General features: G+C 41.0%; 1 protein-coding gene across 12 annotated transcripts in view; it reads right to left on the bottom strand.

Annotated features, from left to right (window-relative positions):
• Positions 1-258: 258 nt before the first annotated feature.
• The window catches only part of ZNF521 (zinc finger protein 521), a 233,609-nt gene continuing 212,718 nt past the window's right edge, over positions 259-21,149 (bottom strand). For all 12 annotated transcript variants that reach the window (XM_074576860.1, XM_074576862.1, XM_074576861.1 and 9 more), the window contains one exon: positions 259-1,090. In XM_074576860.1, the coding sequence (XP_074432961.1) occupies positions 1,061-1,090 (30 nt within the window). In that variant the 3' untranslated portion in view covers positions 259-1,060. The remainder of the gene's footprint in view (positions 1,091-21,149) is intronic.

Below are 21,149 nucleotides of genomic sequence, written 5' to 3' on the forward strand. Positions count from 1 at the left end.
ACAAACTAAGGAACAAAACCAGAAAACAGTGAATATTTCCCTCAAGCACACATTGCTTTCCAGTGGGCCAGCAGATCTGTTTTCTACAATTACATTTATTTAAATGCCCAGCTCTGAGAAAAGTGACCTGCTGCTGAGCAGTGTATAGGTCCTGATACAATGAGACTCCAGATCTTGGTGGTCCTTTGAGTACTACAGGAGCAGTAATAATAACACTACTTTCCAAGGAAAAAGACAAGACACAAGCACGCTCACACATAATGGTAAACTGAATTTATTTCCTTTTGGAAAACAATTCCAGTAATCTCCAGGTTCAGACCGCAGAGTAAACATTAATAACAGTAACATACAGGTTAGTTCAACTGATTCAAGAATTTGGCCGTGTGAAATCATTAAGGAAAGTCTTGAACACTCAAAGCTTCAAATGGTATCCAGAAAAAAAAAAACTTCTTTGACAATCTACATAACAACTATTGCATATATGGTAATGCTATCTGTCATATCGCAAGGCTTACAAATATATATATGGGCCTTATTCAACTGTGGGTTCCTGCTCTGTGAGAAAGAGTCTCTTCGTATTTTTTGCACGAATCTTCAGCAATAAAAAATAGTCTTGGAGTCATCCGTTTGTATACCAAAAGAGAGATTTTTAGACTGAAGTTTAAACGAAAGGAAGGCCAAACAGAGCTGTAATGGAACATAGCTACTACCTTCTCCCTCCTCCTTGAAAATGACACTTTTTCTTAAGCTATTTTTTTCCCCTCACACAGTATTATTATTATTTGTATCTTTCTTGAATAGGGCCCAAGTCCACTTGTCTTTATAAGACCATTTTAGTATCAGACAACATAATACATGTGCAACACTTTATATACAGGAATTCTATCCGGTGCTCAAAAGTTCAAACACATGAACATCCAACAGTTTCGATAATACAAGTTTTATGGTACAATACAATGTTTCTGAATAATATACATTAACAATGAAAGTTTCGTGCAAAGAGTAAAACGTGTTCCCTTTTTGTGCCACAAAGAATTCTCTGGAAGAGATGGGCCTTGCACTAACTGCTGTGCTGGGTCATCGTATGGTTCTGTAACAGAAATAAAAGAAACAGTTTAGTCACAGGACAGGCATTTATTTCCGTGTGAAAGAAAGATGCAAACACAGTTCTCCCAACATATCTCACAAAATGATGGACTGGAGAGTATGTTTGACCCCTCCCTGTTCCGAAGTGTCCGGAAGAAGCGTCATTATCAAAGGGGAGTTTTCCCCAGCTGTTTCACACCGATGTTCTTTCTGTGTGCCACAAGAAGGGCAACACACTCTCTCTAGGTCGGTTTGGGCTGACCTGCCCTGGTGAAATTGCATACCAGGTCAGCGGTTCTGGTGTCCGTTTACATACGGCTCATGGTTTATGCATTATGCAAATGAGAAGTGCATTTATTTGTCATAAAATACCTTGCTGCTTACAAACCAAAAATATGCGAATTGGCCTGCGCTTCCTAGACTGTGGCACCACTTCAAATGTTTTATTGCATTAAAATCTATTTCCCCTTAAACAGTATACACAGTATATTCTGGTAGGAGTCATCCTGTGCCTAGCAGAGAGCTCGAAGACTGATGAGAAAACAGGAGGGGCTGCCACAGCTCTTCCTTTGGTCACCAAAAACCACAGGTATTTTTCCTCAAGTGAATGCAGTGCCTTATGTGAGGTGAGAGCGCACGGACTTTGGAGTCTGACGTTCTCCTTTCCCATACAAGCAATCACCAAAGCCAGCAGCAAACACAAGTTTCGCCATCTTTCCTACCACTGCCCTAATCGAGTCGACCACTTTTGGGGATGAGAGATGCTATTTCAATGCCTGCAGTGGCTCAGATCCTTCACAAGCATCGAGCTAAGAGCAAGGATCCAATCTAATATGTGTTTTCTACAATGTACACTGGATCCACAAACAACTGGAAAAGGTCTGTGAACGCCCCTTCTCAGACAACAAGGCAGCCACTGATTACTGGCGAATTTTCCCCCTAGTAATCTGGGCCAGATTTGGGCCAGTGACCCAGAGGGCACGGGTGTCACGTCCCGTAATTTGCTCCCAGCACGTCCAGTCCTTTCACTCGGCTTTATTAAGTTAATCTGTCTTAAAACCCCTTTGGACTAACACACTTCAGGATGAACCTGTTCCCAAAAGACAGTCATCATTTTCAACAAAGTGAACATCTACTGAACCATACCCTCCGGAGCCACCCATGAAAAGGCACATGAAAACAGTCTTGGTGAAACAAATGTGAAATACAGCGTGACTGCAGACCAGCCTGATGGTTCTCCCTCCCTTCCTCCTTCTCTCTCCCTAAACTCTGCACGCACACAAACAATAGTTCATGGGACATTTGGCAAGGAAAGGATCTTACTGTAAGACTCAGGAATTTTTAATGTAGTGCCATTCTCAAGATTAAAGGAAAATGACCCAGTGACACTTAAAGATGCAATTTCCAGATGTGAATACAAAATGATTTAATGCTGATGGCAGGAATTCCAGACTGTCCAAGGCCAGAGAGTGTTAAAAAAATACACTCTACCACTTGATTTCACCTAGCTTCTTATCCTTCCCATAAAATCATTTCAAAATGCTGTAAAGCAGTAACAATAGCTGCAAATGAAACTGTTGGCTGGTCACAGGTAATAGGCTCTGACTTTAAACCACAAAAGCAAGGAAATTAAGAGTTAAGCCTGACAGTCAGCCCTTTTGTCATCCTGTTGTGTCCATTTATTGCAGCACTTACAGCATAACACCACAGGCTTATTGGAGGCCCTGCAGTACCTAGAAACAACAGGACAAGTTAAATATAAGGTGGCAGCCTGAATTCTGATTTTTTCTCTGCTTCTGAGTGAGTGAAGTCATATACCAGTTGTGACATTGCAGAGAGATATTTGGGGGGTGTGTGTATTATCTTTTGTTTCTAATCTACTGAGAGCAAGCATGTGAGTCATGCCCATTTTTTATTTCTTTGCACTAAGTGAAAAATGCATAATCAGTTTGGGACTGGATGAACAGTTACATATGAAGCAGTGAAAAGGTGTTTTAGAAGTGTAGCCATAACTCTGGCTGCAATGACATTTTTGATTAAAAAATAAAAAGGCCCAAATATGAAGGAGACAAAACAAAGCACAGCATAAGGCCTGACTTGCCCCTGCTCTCAATGTCCCTGACTCCCATGGCCTGGTGCAAAATGAGATTCTCTAGAGATAACGAAGAGATAATAGGAAAAAAACAAACAAGTGATGCAGAGAAAAACGAGACAGGGCAGGATAAGAACACGAGGAAATGCTTTGAGCAGTTTAGGCCTTAAAAAGGCAACTATACCTATTGTAAACAGAACAAAACACGTTTTACAGAGTAATTAACATGAGGGAGTAGGGAGAAATACCTATTTGGCTAAGCGGCAAAAAAATACAAAGTGGAAGCACTTCAGAAGCATAACATGGACAAGACAAGCAGGGGAAGGATGGAAGGAGAGAGATAAGAAAAGGAGGAAAATTCTGTAATCCCACAGAGAGCCATATTCCACTCCACCAAAAGCCATCTATTGGAGACCCCATGTCTAAGTGACTGAAAATTGCAAACATTAATCCCAGTTATGAACTGTTGTTGTTTTTATGAGGGGTGTTGTGTTTAAAAATTTAGGGCAAAAATTCTCCTCCATTATCCACACAGCAGATCTCGACTCTGATAGTCTCTTTGCCTTGTGTGCAGCCAGCTCCCTGCCTCCCAGGCAGTGGGAGTTCAGGCAGGCGAGGAAAGCAGAATCTGGAGCTCCCACTGGCAGGGACACGGCAGGGACACGGCAGGGACACGGGAGTGCGGTACACCCAGAGAGAGCACAATATTACAGTCGAGATCCCCTGTGCCGCTCGGAGAGCGCGCTGCCCTTCACTAAAACACACCACACAAGCTCGAAACACGCTTCCTTCAGAAACTTCAAACTAGTCTGCCTGAGTTCAGAACGATTAGTACGTCCAGTTGCCAAAAAGGAGTCATTTGACTAAGTGCAGGAGATATCATATGCTCCCCTTCTTTGCCTCCCCCAAATCCGATTGCACATAAACACATCTGTTTAATTATGAGGTAGCATCATCGCGAAGCAAAAATTTCAATTTTCTATTTAGCCATGGAAAGGGAAAAGTATTTTTTCTTAACATAATCTTTCTTGGACTTCAGCAATAGCTACATGAACGTTTCCAAGAGCTGTGATTTCATGAGGAGGAACTAGTTTGCAAAGACAAATGCAAGCTTTGCATGCACAAGATGGAGGAACAGCGAAGCAGGAGGGGTGTGCGTCACTGCATTTGTTACCGTGTGAGACACAAACCCAGCCAGGAAAACTCCTACATCCCCAATTTCTCTGTCTCGGCATTATCCGGAAAGCAGGTACGTTGCCTGTGAAAACCTGAATTCAATATATTTCACAAGCAAAATAAACTCTTAAAATGCATTTGCCCTGCTCCTAGAGATAATTATTTTTGTTAGCAGAATCCAGGATCCCAACTGTTATGTGAACTGCTATAAAATTATATGCCACCACTTTTCTGGAGAAAAATGCTTTGAGATAACCCTGTTGTTAGTGTTAAGGAGTTAAAAACACGCAAAGATTTCACAATGATACCAGATGGAAGAATCTCCCTGACAAAAAAATATAAAAACGTTTCTTTGCAGAAGTGCTCGAGACAAAGGAGGTAATAATACTTTTTGTTGTTCGGTGTATGTCTTTGTGTTTCAGATAGAACAGGAGAAGTATTAGCAGGAAGCAAAAACTTCCTGCCCACAGCATCAAAATTAACGAAGAAAAAAATATCCACAGATAGCCACAGACTCACTAGCCCATTAGAATCCTCAATGCGAACTGCGGTTGCATTCAATTTAAATGGGACTTCTGTTTTTTATGACTAGATGAAAAAATACATGATTGTACCTGATAAACAGTGCAAAGAGGGTACACATGAAGAAATATAAAGATGAAATGTAGACACATTATTTCAACAGATGGTAACAGTAACACATCAGCATGTTATTTTTTCCTTAGTTCAAGAACACAAACATGAGTAATCAATCATCACTGATTAAGTAATTATGGTACCCTACATGTTATCACTTATCTGGAATCCTTTATCTGTGTACACTATGTATCTGTATACGCTGTGTATACTATTTTTTTGCATTAAAAAATAAAAAAAATGCGCCCCACCATGCTGCAATACAGTTCCAGGTTGTAAAACAGAACTCTACATTACTATCAACCTTTAAGCGCTACAATTTTTTTTTTTTTAACAAAAGCAATTGGTTTCCAACAGGCTGGATAATAAGTCTTTTGACCTGCATTCTTCTCTGACCCATTAAGGTCACCCCTGTGCTCGGGCATATAGCTGACTTAGGAAATGCCTGCAAGTCCTGCATTTCATCTCCTGCCCACTCAAAATAAAGCTTTCTTTAAATGTGTCTGTACGGGTCCCTGAAGACCAGGGAGGCATCCCTGTAGTGGGCAATGGAGGGACAGAAGCTTCTGCCTTTATTAATGAATGCAGACCATTATGAGTCTGGCTGGCTCCTGCACTGTTCCCAGAAGCATATACTGTACGTGACTTAAAATGCTAGAATATTGACACAAAGCGAGCTGGGCACCCCTAAGGAAAATTACTCCTTGGATATAATGTAGGCTCGTAACAGCTATTAGAGTACAAAATAAAACCCTCCGGGATCAAACTGACATATACCGCATTCTACCTACTCCTCAAACATTAGAAGAATTTCTTTGTGAAGGCATTCTCAAGGACAGCATTAAACTGACTTTTGTAGCAATCTGCAACAGCTTTTTGGCTTACAGCTTTTAGTACTAAATCTCTAGTTTGAATCAATATAAGTACTATATCTTCCACATTAATCAATACATTTGGTTCAATACACGTTCTATTAAATTATACTTTCTAATCAAGATTTTCTGCTTCTCTTCCCTTCTTTTTATTCCAACTTCTTACCCCGTACCATACTTTTCAAACTGTCTGCAGCTAACAAGAGGGTGTTGGATTTTCCAGAACCAAAGGGGAAGAAAGAAAGGCTCACGGAAAAGGCAAGCCGAGCAAAACCTGAAGTGCAGTGGTAATGACAAATCAAAAATGCAGTTTCACAGTGTCAACATGGTTTCCAGAACTTTGGTCTGATGCTTTGTTACTTAACCGGTTGTCATGATGTCAGACCTCTCACACAGAAAGCTCTGCATCAGATGCTGCTGAAATACTGCATCACGGGGAAAGGCAGGGGGAGGAGGGAAGAGGAGTATTACGTGGTAACACCAAAAACAAATAAATGAAACTTATTCAGACATAATTATAACTTTAAGAAAAGCCTCAGAAAAGGTTGCTTGCTATGCTCTTTCTTCAAACTTGTGCTGCTTCCGTACTGCGGCACGGAGTTTCTTGTCAAAGCCCCATTATATTGTGGCAATGTTCTTTCCTGGTAAACTGTAATATGATTATACCCAAGACTAAATTGATGAGATATTTAGATTTGTGAGATACTAAGATTAAATACATACTATAAATTAAGATGTAAAAAAGATATTATTTAGTCCAGGTCTTTGGGGACATTTGAAACATTTGGATAGAAGATGTCTCCAGCAATCTGAGTGATGTAGGCTGTTACAGTAAATGACTTTTCCACACCTGTGTTATGTTTGGTGGAATGTGGTTATTCTTCATAAGCAGAGAATATGAAATGTAATGTCAAAATGATAAACATGTGTATTGCAGGCATTTGCCACTGTCTTACTGACCAGAAACACTGCACTGGCGTCCCTCGCTTACAGTCAGTTTCTCTTTTTCTTGTCTCCGTATAATCACTGTGGACCCACAGAGAAACTGTTGCATTTTCTTTTGACATTTAACATCATCTTACTCAGCTCACAATAGTATCTTATAATAGTTTCTAGATGACACTGTGTCACCATTAAAGAAAAAGGTGGAATAGCATAATAAAAGAGAAGAACAAGAATTCATAGAATATAAAGACAGAAAAGACCCATTAGGGCGTTTTCTCCACCCATCTTGCCAGCGTTGGATTATTGCCTGTAGTGTAATTTCAAGTGTTTTGCCCAGTCCAATTTTAATTAGAGCTTCCAATGCTCCTCTTGGGAGACTATTTCACAGCTTCACAGACCTCAGGGTTAGGATTTTTTTTCCTGATGTTCATCCCAGGAGAGGAAGAGGCTCAGTCAGCCCCAAATCACACATGAAACCAAATCTGCATAGTCAGGAGCTGATTTCAGTAGAATATCTGGGCCGTTTCAAAGCATCTGAAAGCAGTAAACTTACTTTCAGTGCCCCCAAATGTTAAGGCCACTGCTGCTGCAAGCAATTAAGAAGATTCTGTTACATGGGCTTCTCAGGCTCAGCTGCTACACAGGTAAAAAGGTAGTATAGGTGGGATTTGTCTTCCCATGGTAAGGGTAACCACTTCCACAGTCCATCTCCACCAAATGAATTAACTGAAGTTTAGGGACACATCTAGGTCCATTCTATGCTATAATCCTTAATTGTCCTGACAGAGCACCTATGAACACTCAGATTGTATACATTTTGGTATTTTTCACAAAAGTGACGTACAAAAGGAGCAACTTCAGTTGAAGCTCACCAACAGATGATGTGACCATAAATTATTTTCCCTCCGTGCCCCTTCCTTCCTTTCATAAAACACAAACTACAAGAAATTAATTTAAATTGTTATATCTTAAATCTTGGAACTAACAAATGTTTCTGATGTCTTTCATTCCAGGAATTACAATGTTTCTGACACAAAAATGAATATATATTCAGATTTCAGTGGTCACCCTTACCCTAAGTGAATGAGGGAGCTGGAAAGGACATGATGTCTAATAACTTTTCAAAGGTGAAAAGCAGGAAGTCAAATGGAGACTATGGAGTTCTGGGCAGAACAGAAAAAAATTCCAGGCAAGGTGTTCCTGCCACCAGCATCTCCAGTATTGCAGTGCAACTGGCAGAGCAGGAGGAGTATCAATGAATTTTTAAATGCACTGAAGTAGGCATGGAGCTTCATCCAGGCCAAGTTTGATCACCAGCATAAACCTAACAAAATACAGTCTCTGAAACTCGAGATTCCCAAGGGAATAAGGATTTGATCTGAACTAAACCAGAGCTATGCCCACAACAAAGAAGGGGCCAAATCCCAAGAGAATCTGTGTTCCCATAAATACCACTTATGTGTGGCGAGTTGGTATTTACCAGCCTTTGAGAATCAGGTCTGTTCTCAGACATGATGGCCAATTAAATGGCCATCTTAGGTCACGACTGCCCACTGTTGTTGTTTAGGGAAGTCTACACTGAATTGCAGTTATTCACATAAATTAGTTCACCTAACCTATGTGGTTTGTTATTATATTAATGTCTCTGAAATGGCGTGACTGCTAATCAGATAGTACTCTTTATAGTATTTATGTAAAACTCTCAGTGTTCTGGTTCTTCTGCTCAAGCATTTCCAGCTGGCCTGGGGAAAATCTACCCATAAAAAAACCCCTCAAATCGGATAGCACGTTCTCAGGGATGCAAACTGAAAATTAAAGCCAAAACCAAACCAAAACCCCTGATACCTATTTTTCTTCAGAGACTTCCAGTAAGTCACTAGTAAAATGTCAATGATTCCTTTTGGATTCATTATTATATGTGAGTACGTATATCACAGATTTGTTGTATGGAAAAGAACGACATATATTCCTAGGTACAGCAAATAAGACCTTCATCATTGTCACCAGAAGAGAACAGACACAAACGCAAGTGTCTGTTCACCATCCTTGCACCTTCCTCATTACGAGTGTTGGCAGGGGGCTCCTGGTTAAGCCTCCGACATAAATCAGAGTAGCTCCAAGGCTGTTATAAACTATGGTGCCAGGCAATAGCCTTCCATAAGCCTCCCGTACCCTGTTTGGTGTGTACTGAAATGCAATGGAACTTATGACAACCTCTTCCATTTCAGGCAAGGTGGGCCTGGCTGCCTGGGCAAGGTGCACGTATTACCCCCATAAACCATAAGATGATGGTGACGGGGGGAGAGAGGGCAATGGTTAGGACATGTTCACAGGAATTCACTGAAACTGGCAAGCCTTCCTGTTCTTTTATGCTGCAATGGGTCTGTACTGCTAATCAGGATCCAGGCCTAAGTCTTGTTTGTACAAAAACAAGGCTTTTGTGATACTGCAAATGTTTGAAATTAATACACAAGCATCCTTCCCCAGTAAGAAAATTGTTCATTAAGTGGAAATAAAAGCTTAAACAAAAAAGGCAAAAGGAGGCACTTCTGAGAAATATATCAAAAGTCTTATTACTTTAGAATATGGTTATGATTATCCTGGTATAAATTAAGAGAAACGCCTCTGAAATCAAGGGATTTTCAAGATAGGGACAAGTAAGAATAGACCAAGGCCTGTAGGGTTTAAAACAAAGTGAGTATTGCTCATGTACTGATTGATTCTTGCACACCCTCTGCAGAGGCCACAGCCAGAAGTCTCTTCATCCTGTCAAACACAGCCAGGCAAAGAGCAAGCAGAACCCAATGCTGAAGAATTCCAGATTTATCTGCAGCTATTGTACAACAGAGTAACAGGGGACAACAAGCTTTGATAGGCAATACTGCCTAATAAGATATTCAGGGACTAAGTCGGTGTTTTACAGACACATGTGTTCATGGGCTAGTTGTTGCTCTGCTTTAATTTTTTTCTTTGTTATGTTTAATTTATCATGCTGGTGCTTTCTAAACTACAACATCTGTAAACAAGTTTAAGTTTGACCTCCTCCCATTTTACATCCACAAGCAGCACTCCTACATTGTGCTCCACTTTTCGATACCTTAAAGACAAAAAAATCTGTGAGGGAGAGAGAGAGGTAACAAACCCAAATAACAAAAACAAAACCCCTCGTCTGACAATATGCATTCATCTTACGTGAATACAAATTTACCTAGCTGGGAGTGAGGAACTGGCTCCTGGAACTGGAGCTACGCTATGTACAAATTCCTTTATAGGTCAAAGCCAATTAAACAAACTACTACTAAATATTTAACAGCTCAGTGCAGTAATTAGTGACAAATAATGGAAGCATAAATTGATAATTGCACAGAAATGTCCCGTTGGAAACTATACGTTTCTTGCTTCTCCTGTTTCTCCCGTACTCACTGAATCCTGGTAGGTCTTTTCAGGGATTAAACTGACAAATGAATCTGAATTTTAAACACATCTATTCGGTCTGCAACAAAGTTTTCTATGAGTTGTGAGAAGGAACCTTCCAAGTGGAACTTCTTCTCAAATTTCCATTCGGGGGTCTCTGATTTAAAGCAGAATAACTGCTAGATCATGAATTGATTTCAAATCTTAAACCAGGCAGGTCCAGAATTTAAGCTCCTGTCCATAGGATTCAAAAGGTCACCCAATTAAAATGGGGAAGCACACAGAGCTGTGATTTATATGCAAAGGGCAACCTTTAAAACAATCATCCTTTCCCGTTTTCCATAGGTGCATGTACAAGAATTCCTTTGAACAAAATTACAAGTGAAATTACAAGTTTCTTGATACACCCTGAAAGAAAAGTGCTGTAACTTGTCTGCTTTCTTATTATATGGACAGACGCATCCCATGCTTGTATCGATCACCGAGTTCACCTCCCTACCTGGTGACATAACGCTGGGTATTGTGCTTACCAGGTGACAAAGGGACAGCCTGGAATCTGGATTCCCCGCACATTGCCAGCCGGTGCGTGGGGGCTTGTACAACAGCACTCAGCACGCTGGAGGTTATGGATGAGCCCCAGATTAACTCAAAGCGACTAACAATGTTTTTGCTCAGCTAAAAGCAAACCCTGAATCGGACCAGTTTTAAAATCACCAAACCTGGCTTTTGTACATGGAAATCGTATTTGGTAGTTATCCAGCCAGTAAGCATACATACATACACCCAATTAAGAAGACGTCTAAGTGGACTGGTGTGTATTTTGGATTCCAAAATCCAGAACGCAAGTGAAAATATGTCCCCTTGTCCATGGTATCTCAATTTTAAAACGTGTAGGAAAGAAAAGGAGAAACTATGGGGTTCTGCTGCCTCTCCTCCTCTTCTAAATGCCCTGAACTCTGTTACACATTGATGCATCTTCTTCCTCCACGACAGTTTGCAAGGAAAGCTAGATTGATCAGATTCGATGGTAACGGCCAAAGACTTCTGAGCTGATAAGCAGAGGCCCCCATGGCTTTTGCTCTCTGACTTCCTTCACAACTGGTTACTGTGCCAGCCCATCTTGGATATCTTACAGTCCTCATTCCTACAGCTCTTCAAAGAAGGAATAGTGGGAACTGGGACAGTGCTTATGTGTCAGGCTTGGTGTGTGTGTGAATTACGAGTCTACTTGTTGGAAAAGAAAATAAGGACAATTTTTATCTCTTCATAGCTGCTATATAGTTAGACAGTTAAGAACCCTATGTTGAAACGTTTTGTTCTTAGAGCAACCTCATCTGAGTTCCCTCCTTTTCAGTCCAAGAAACTCCATGTTGTAAAGGTCACTTTTAGAGAGACCAGAATGCTATTTTGCCCTTCATAACAAAGTCACTACTTCTCTAAATTTTGTAAGGATACACACCGCAAATCAGTAAATCTGGAGCATTTACTGACATGTGGTACCAGGACAATAAAATTTTATGTTTGTCATTGTGGTCGTTGGTTGTAAAATGCAGAAGTCTGGATTCTCTATTGTCTTCCGCTTTGTTGTCATTTGCATTTGTGTAAAAGATGTGTGAAATCTGACCACAGCTAAATGGGAGGAATTTTACTCTCACTTTCCCCTGTTTTCAGAACCTATAAAAGGGGCAAGACAGTGAAAAACGACTCCTCCGTTTTAATACTTCCCCTTCTGAAACAAGAAGTACCACACAAAGAAGCATCCTTTTATGCTTTTTTCCTTCCTCCTCATGAGAGAAGAAGTATCCTCCCACGAAATGTCATTCTTCAAGGTTGGTCATTCTGTTTCCTGTCACACAGCTGGCCAGTGACACGTTGCAAGTCAGACGTGTCATTAGATTCTGCCTTGACCCTGCACTGACAGTGGAAGAAATGGAAGACACCCCCCCCCCCCCCCCCCCCCCGGTTTGGCTTGTGATGGTACTCTTGTCTCCTAGGCTATCCCCTGCTAGGGCATCCAGCCTCCTGCAGCTGCTGCTTTCACCCCTTGTTGCCCATTAGGGCTGTTTTTTAGTGTGGTAACCTTCTGATTGAGGGAAAAGAGTCACATTTAGGAGGAAAGTCGCTTACACTCATTTGCTGTCTATGTTTAGTTCCAAGGTGTCTGAAATACAGAAGTTTAATTCCTTTACAAAAAGATGTGCTGTAGCTATGGTGAGGCCAATCTATAACCCTTGCAGTCTTACATAATTTGCTACTCCAAGTTAATTTTAGTTCATTACAATAAAACCCACCTAATTAAAATAACTCTTTAAAGTGAAGTATTAGCTTGATCCCAGAAAAAAAAGCGGAATCTTCGCTATCGGAGGGCGATTCATCATACCACGGTGCACACATATAAATTCAAAGGTAAGCTATAAACAAGTACACACAGCAACAGTGCCATGCATAAAGGGGCAGGCAACAGGAGGCCTGCTTTCTAATCAGCCCTCAAAGGAACCTGCCACACAGAAGTGGCACTTATTCTAATTTAAAGCTCTCACAGTTACTTTACCTTGGCAAAATTTATAAACTAATAACTTCAGTAAACAGACTGGCACTCCAAACAGAAAAACAAAACCAACACAACGGTTCAGGCCCGCAGAGAAAGCAGCTTTCCCAGACAGGTACTGACTTCCACAATGAGATAAAACATTTGTTTGGGGGCTACTCTTACAGTCCCTGATGTTCAGTAACAGTTCTGCACCACCCCATTAGATCTCTACTATCGCTTCACCGTGGTCTGTAGTCTATTGTCCCTGCAAATATTTTCAGCATCTTAAGGCATTTTACACACCTGTATATTTGTGTTCTGGTAATCTCAACCAAAGAAATATTTCTGGATTTGAAAGAACCCTACTCTGGGTCTATGGCTTCCCTTAAAATGTCATTAAATTGCCATGGCAATCTGATTTCAATACATCAGTTTAAAAACATATTTAGTATTTGCAATTAAAGCTCATGTTCTTACTCATCTCTATTATTTTTGCTTCTCAGTAACTGTTAAAAATTACAATAATTATACTGTTCTCCATTTACATACATGAAGAAAAAAAAGAAAACCAGAAAGCAATAATTGGGGTTAAGCAGAAAATCTCAGTAATACGTGCAGCACAATATTGGAATTTTTTGTGTTATACCCTAAAACACACCACTTTGTAGAAAGTTCCTCTCCAAATCAAAGCACTACTACAGTAAAACAACTGCAGGCAAAATTTCTAAGACACAATGCAGTTTGTGTCAGAACGCTCATCACTTCAGGCTGACCTGTCAAACTATCTCGGGGAACATGGTAAAAAGGCAAATCTGCAAGTTGGTAAGAAACTTTTGAATGATAAAAAGTATGCGTTGCCGCAAACCACAGAACGCTGTGCAGTGTTAACTGAGCTGCACTGACGTTTACAGCAGATGTCTGTCCCTTCCTACTGCTTACAGGCACACCTGCTCGGGTTGTGCTCCTAAGACCACTGAGAGGGAGCCAACATTTTGAAGCCTGAACAGAAGGAACCAAATAAATAAAAAATTTGTGCTCAGATGAGTGATGTGGAATAGAGATCAGAATTTAGTACTATACACAGATACCTGCTATCAGCAATAAAGCTATGTCGTAAATTTGATACAGGTGAAGTCAGCAAGATGACATTTTTGAACCTTGACAGGCAATTTCTGGCAGTTACGTTTTCAGGGGATTCTCAACACTTTGCAGAATCCGACCCCCGCACCCAACCCCTTTCCTCAGGGGACCCAGTATGGTCTCAAGGTACCTCTTTATAGGCATCAGGGATTAACATTTTGGCCACAGGGCTTTTCCGGAAGCTAACACAGTTGTCAAGACAGTCTACAGAACTCACCAGAGAATCATTTCTATGGGTTTTTGAAACCCCTAGAATTTCATAGATATGAAACCTTATATTTTCATAGATATATTTCTCTATTAATTTCTGCACAACGGTCCAACATCTGCAGAGACTTATCATTCTCTGCTAAATTGTATATATTTTCAGACTAACTCCTGTACAGCCACTGTATATTTTTGTGAATCCATGCTGCCTAGACATTCAAATCTTGGGCCGCCATAGTCCTCAGTGCACGTTAAAGCGTTCATAAGGCTGCCCGAATTTATGCTAGCTCATCATAACCCCCACGGGATTGATGTATCAATTAGAAATCCCTGGAATTCATCAGAGTCTGAGACACGTCTGTGAGGACCAAAAGGGAGTGATATAGAACCAGCCAGCAAAATAAACAGGAATTGCTGCGTACTGAGGGAATCCTTGGCTGTCTGACTAAGGTACCTTTTATACTGGCAGGGGATGCAAATCGGAGCCCGAGGATCTGCACTTTCATTTTCAAAGCACTTTGCAAACATCAACCACTTCACCTTCACACCATTGCTGCGAGGGAAGTAAATATGTACAGTTCCAGCATCCTCTGTTTTCTAGAGGTGCAAAGAAGCACGGGGCATTTTTACAGCCACAGCCTGTGTTCACGCACAAAAGGGAGCTTTTGACAACCTCTTCCTTCGTGGGCAAACGAGTTTCCCAAGGCCACCGAGGGAATTGGTGGCAGAACAGGGATTACCGGAGAGATCCTGCTACCCAGCCCGGTGCTAAATCCACCCTGCCTCCCCTGCAACACACCAAAGCAACTTGCTGTATTCCAGCTGTACACTGCTTTGCTGTAGAGGACAGATTACTGCATGTCATCCTCTATAATCTCTCCTGTAAGAAGGATTCTACACGCTTCCCGGGGACCCCCTCCCCCCGCCTTCGCTTCCCCCCACAAATGGTGGCAAGGTTGGAGACAAGTTGTTTTCTCAAGGCTGAGATTAAAAATGGCTCTGTGTTTTGCTAAGCATTCCTCTGAAGCATGGGCAGCGCGTGCGTGTGTGTCTGAAAACGACCCCAATGAAAGGAAGGAATGAGAGATGCTAAACAATGCTGCGCAAAGTTGCAGACTGTTCGGCTACAGGCCAGAAAATGAATCCAATTTTTCATTCTGTCATTATAAATATTTCAGTGCAAATGGTACTGATTTTCTGCAACTGTGGTTAAGCAAAGGGCCTCCGAGTGAATATTTAAGAAAAAAAAAAAAAAATAAGGAAGAGGGAAGGGAAAAAAGAAAAAGAAAGGGGGGGGGGGCGAAATTAAGGTTAGCAACCAATTAATTTCAAACTTTCCGTGTAAAAGATTCTGGAAAAAATTCTACAGTGATGCAGCGTGTGACTCAAAGAAGGAGGAAAAAAAACATTTACTCTGCTCTTCTTCTGACAGTTTCTCATAAAATATCTGCAGTCCATCTATCTTTTAGTACTCCAGGCTCCTCTGGAGAGCAGAAAATAGTAGTTTAAAGCTCACTTCAGTGCCAGTCTGCGGGAGATTGCTTTCCACAGGACCCCTGCTGATGGAGGCCTAGGGGAAGAGGCCCAGGAGTTATTCAATCAGTCCAAGGCTCTGGGGCGGCCGGGGCTCCTTTGAGGGCTGATTATAAAGCTGCCCTCCTGTTGCCTGCCTCCGAACAGAACGAAATGAGCAGCCTCTTGCTGAGCAGATTCTGCAAGAAGGAATTTCACCTGTCATGGAGTTTGTCAGAATTTCAGGATTTATCTTGGTGCAAAATTAATAAAATACCAACTAGGATTTCAGCCTGACTACTCAGCTGTGTCATCTCAAAGTGATCTTTCACCTAAGAAAACCTGGACACGGAGCTACTGAAGTCATTCTTGCCCTACTTTTGCTCGGGAGCTTCGGCAAGATGCTATGACTGAATAATGAAACGATTAGAGGTGGATTTCTTGACAATTACACCCAACGTCAAGTGCTGGGTGGGTGCTACCGTCCTAACGTGTGACCTTCCACCTTACTTCTGTGGTTCCTAAATCTCCCTGGAATAAGCTAGGAATCTGAAATAGAAAAAGATCATTTCTGCAGTTTATAACCTAGTAGGTCCCTTATGGCAGCACATCTGTTAAGTTCATACACTGGTATTCCAGGTCTGGATTTGATTTATAAGTTTTAAAGGAATACAAACAATAGACTACATAAGATTACATTCAGTGAAACACTGCAAATTAATATTGCCGTGACAGTCAAGTACACGGTCTTTTAACCACATTCTGAGTCTAATATTGCGGTAAGATGCCAGGTTGATAAAGCATCATCTCAAACCTCTGTGAACTGAGTTCAGTTCTTTTGAAGCTAGACAGTCTCACCGGTCTTCTGACAGTGCCTTACAGCAATAATAATAATAATAAAAAATCTTCGTACACTACCTATTTAAGTAAGATTGCGCTAGCTTATAGCACTGGGTCACATGAATTTCAAGTCTCGGGTAGCATAGAAGCAATTAACTTGCAGCCTTCAAGAGAGCTTTTCAGATAAAAGAGGAGATCGACTCGTAGAAAATAAAATAGTTGTCAGCTAAGCCAGCTGATGAGTAAATAAATATTATTCAATTTACAATGCCATTGGTTCGGATCTTGACAGGGAGAAACAGAGATCCACGGTACCAAGAAACAGCAAAATATGCCCAGATTGGGAACAAAGATGAATTTGCCATCAATAGCTCTTACCCTACATTGTGGCAATTCCTATGCACTGTTCAAAGCTGTTTGCTGTTTGAAGTAACAAATCTAACTTTCTGTCTATTTGCTCGTCAGCGTTTTCTAACAAGAGCTTAAAACAAATGGTAACATATCCCTTTCCTACCTCCTCACCTTTTAAATGACAATTCAACATTAATACACATCATAAAGCCACCTTTACCAGGCAGTAGTAGTCTGACAGTTTTAACACCAAGAGATCTCAGAGTAAAGAGAGAGAGAGAAAGCACGCAAGTGAATGCACAGATGGTGGGAGGGGACACAGGGTGCTCTCAGCAGGCTACAGTAGAGATGCATTAACTCCACAGAGGGATAAGGGCTTCCCACCAGTACAGTCATGAATTATAACTGAGCATGGGAGTGAGTTCTTAGTGCCTGTCTCACAGCAAATATACTGTTCCATTTTCCTGCACAATCACCTTTCACCTTTACAAACGCACAGCAAAGCAAAATGCACCACTAATATTTAGCAATATCACAGGTTCTTTATAGAACATAGCACACACCTACGCACACAAAGTATGGGGAGGAAGCCGAGTATTCACTGACACAGGGTATCCTCAAGCAGATTTACACACCCATGATCAGTGCCTGTGTCTAGCAGTTCTGCTGCAACACGAGACTATAACAATACAGACAAACAACTAAAGCTGCATGAAGAAATGTGTGTAACTCAGCAGTATCGGTTCGCAAGAACTGAATCATCTCTCTCTCTCTCGTTCCTTGTTAACAGGGTGGAGGACACTCAATTTCAGCTTTCAACACAAAGGAAGCTCAACTTTAAAAAAAATAATCATGAGGGCCTGCAAAAATCCACTCTTTTGCCATCCAAAATTGTATTCCAACCTCAGTTCGATCAAACCCTGGTGAACCTGACCCCAATAGCAGGTAGAAAAGCTAAACCTGAAAGCTGTTCCTCCTGGCTGGGGTTTTGTAATGAACAGCTCCAGTTGTGTAGCCATCTGCGTCTGAGTCTTTTTGACTAATGTTTGGAATGGAGCAATCTAGCGATGCTGTTTTTTTCCCTCCACTCAAAAATAAAAAACGAAAAAAAAGGAAAATAATTAAAAAAAAATAAAGAAGAAGGAAATTCACCACTTTGGAGCCAAGATTGCTGTTTACTGGAGTTTCCTGGATGTGTCTCTCTATGAATCACTGACCACACCTTGTTTTCACAAACTATCTGCACCTCCTCCCTCGGGGAATTCATCCCCTCCCAACTTTCCTCCTACTCAATGAACATATCAATGGAGAAAACTTGTTATTTTAGGCAGCTGAAAATTTGACCAATTTTAAAGGATTCATTTACGATGCCTTTCACTTTCGTTTAAATCCTCAGTGTTCCTGTTCTAAATGACAGCACCGCAAGCACTGCTTTTAAGCACTATTCATCTTGCCTACCACATCTCAGCCTTTCACACAGAAAGGCTGCTCTCTCTCCAACAATGGAGCCTTACTCCTTTATAGCTTGAGGGCAGAGACTGTTACTAGCTGTAGACTTGCTGCAAATATCACAATAAAGGATACAAATGTGAATTTCTCTTAAAATACGGGTTCAGCTCTGGAGGTATCTTGCTTTAGAAAACTCTGTCAAGAGCAAACAATATATCTTTCTCCAAAACGCACAGCAGCCACCCAGCTGAAACAGTTTTTCCAAACGATCTAACGTGTCAATGGAATCGGGATGCTTGTGAATTTTATACTTTTCCCCACTTTGGGTCTCTAATCGATATTTTAGCTTCCTTCACACTTAATCTTGGTTCAGCAGCATGTCTTGGGGAACATTAAAAAACCAAAGAACAAACGCCCCCCACCCCCTCCAAATCCCTGGAGTCTGAGGAGATGCAGGGCTACCTAGCTGAGCTCTGTGATGGAAGAAGGTAGTGTTCAGACTACAGATCTTAAGAGGTGGCAGGTTTGCTGCTACAGAGCCCCTCTACCTATGCTTTGGTACACCCAAACCACAGAGGGGTGAGGATGCTGGGGAATATGGGGGGCCATGGCAACCTTCTGCCAGTGCTGTGGAGGGAAGAGGGGGCAGACCTCGAGTGGCAAACTTTCAGTGGTAACGTTGTGCCATTACTCGTTGGGAAACTGCAGGACCAGTGGAGAGTGGAGCCAGGAATGAGGAGCTTAATCATGGAGATGGAGTGAGGGGGGCCAGCAGTGGGGTGGGGGGAAGGGAGGCAGATTTGCAGAACTGGCCATGAAGCTCCTCAGTACACCATAGCTGGATGCTTCATAAAGTCACACTGATGGCAGTCCCGGAGATGGCCATCTGTTGTCAGCTCTGGGCCAGATGAAAGATAATATAACGGCAGCTACTGGTAGCTAACAGCAGGGCAGTTGTAGGAAGGAATGCGTCCTAGAATGAAGAAGTGGTGCTTCCTGTTTAGCACAGAAAATCAGTCATCGATATCAACTACATTAGCAAGAAATTAATGGATAGACAATTAAGAGAACTGAACTGATCTACCAAGGAAATTATTCAAATGCAAACAGAGTGCTTATTTCTTCTGCTTACTCCAGGTGTATGAGCCAACTGATCTGACTAATGGCAAGGTGTAGGCTGAAACGTTCAGGGCACAGATGATAAAACCTCATTTTCTGCAAAGGGCAGAATTCCATTTCTAATGATTATTTGTGGGTCAGGGAATACATTTACTGCTTTCCCTGCCCTCAGTCTACAACAGGACTCCCTGATGTTCACAGAGGTTTCTACAAGGACTGAGGGTAGAAATTGGCCTTTATGTAATAACTGAACTTCCCCTTTATTATTATCATGATTTATTTTTACAAGTGCCTTATCATTATTATCAGCATCACTCAGCAGAAAAATGTTTGCCTTCCCAAGCACTATTATTTCTATCGTGTTTCTTTCTTTGCCCCATAATCTCTTCTCTACTTCTCTTCTACTCCTTTGCCTTTCGTTTCCTTCTTCTTCTGCATTTCTGGGCATTTTTTCTTTCTGCAGCAACTTCTGATTTGCTTTTTTAGGCTGAAATCTCGCACATTTCGCTGTTCAATTTGCTAAAACAATCAGAAATCATGATGTTAATGTTGACATGTAATGTCAGTGATATGCTTCAGAGTCAACACTTACTTAAAAAGACAAAGGAACAGTGGAGCTTATATTCTGATTGCCATGGTTTCATGTGCTTTCAGACCAGAGACAACAAATTCATTTAATATATTTACGTGACACAGTCTTTGCAGTCACAAAGATTACAAACTGTACTTTATTACCTGATTCTGCAGAATCTATTTAACGTTGACCATACAAGGCAATAAGGAGAACAGAGCCAAAGTATGGGTTAATCTTTTTTGCTGCTACTGATATTTTTTTTTTTAAATAGATACCTATATTTTACAAAAAGAATCCAGGCATACAAGACCATAAACAGGAAGGAGTAGGCAAACTAGGGACATATATTCAAGCACATACACATGTGGGTATGACTCTATCCCCCTTGAAAGAGAAGGAATATATATTTTTGCTTATTTTTGTATGGGTACTTTGTGGGTGTAGCTTGGTACTTATTTTGGACAGTATATTTAGCTTCCAATTCTTTGCCGTTTTACTGTTCCTTAAATATGAATTCCTTTTCAAGATTAAAATGGTTTATTTAAAGACACTATTCATCACTTAACTGCTACGCTATCTTTGTCAATTAATTCTTAATTTCATCAATAATATCACTCAAGTATCTGAAAAAACAAACCCATAATTGTGATACAATTGGTCCAGAAATTTAAGGAACATTCTCTCAGGAAATATATAAGGGATGTTATGAACACACTGTTTCCTGCTTATTTACAGGAAAAAGTGCGGAAAGTTTCACAGGCTGACTGTTGCATGTAGAGTTAGAAGTATATGGAGTACATGGAGACAAGTAAGAACCGTTAATACTAAGCCCATCTTTGTCGAGCACTATCTAGTGAAATCAAAATGGTCCCTGAAAAACTCTGCCACTTTGGGCTTGGTGGGCTTTGCAATGTGCTATAAATATTCATGAACAAACGAAGTACCCACAAGGAGTGTTTACATTTGAATAAGCCAATCAAAGGACAGTGAACTCACAAGCTCCAAACCTGGAAATTTCTTATTTAGAAAAGAATTACCGCATGAAAACCTGATATGGCCGTAACACCCCTTAATTCCCAGGAGGGAAGAGACACTGGAAGGGAATTCAAAGTTGGTTTTTTTTTTTTTTGGTATTTAAACTTTGTTTGACATTGAAGCAAAAGACTTGCAGGGGAAACACTTTGAAGGGATGTCCTTAAAGAGCTA

This window comes from Larus michahellis, chromosome 2, assembly GCF_964199755.1.
Source record: "Larus michahellis chromosome 2, bLarMic1.1, whole genome shotgun sequence".
Taxonomy (NCBI): domain Eukaryota; kingdom Metazoa; phylum Chordata; class Aves; order Charadriiformes; family Laridae; genus Larus; species Larus michahellis.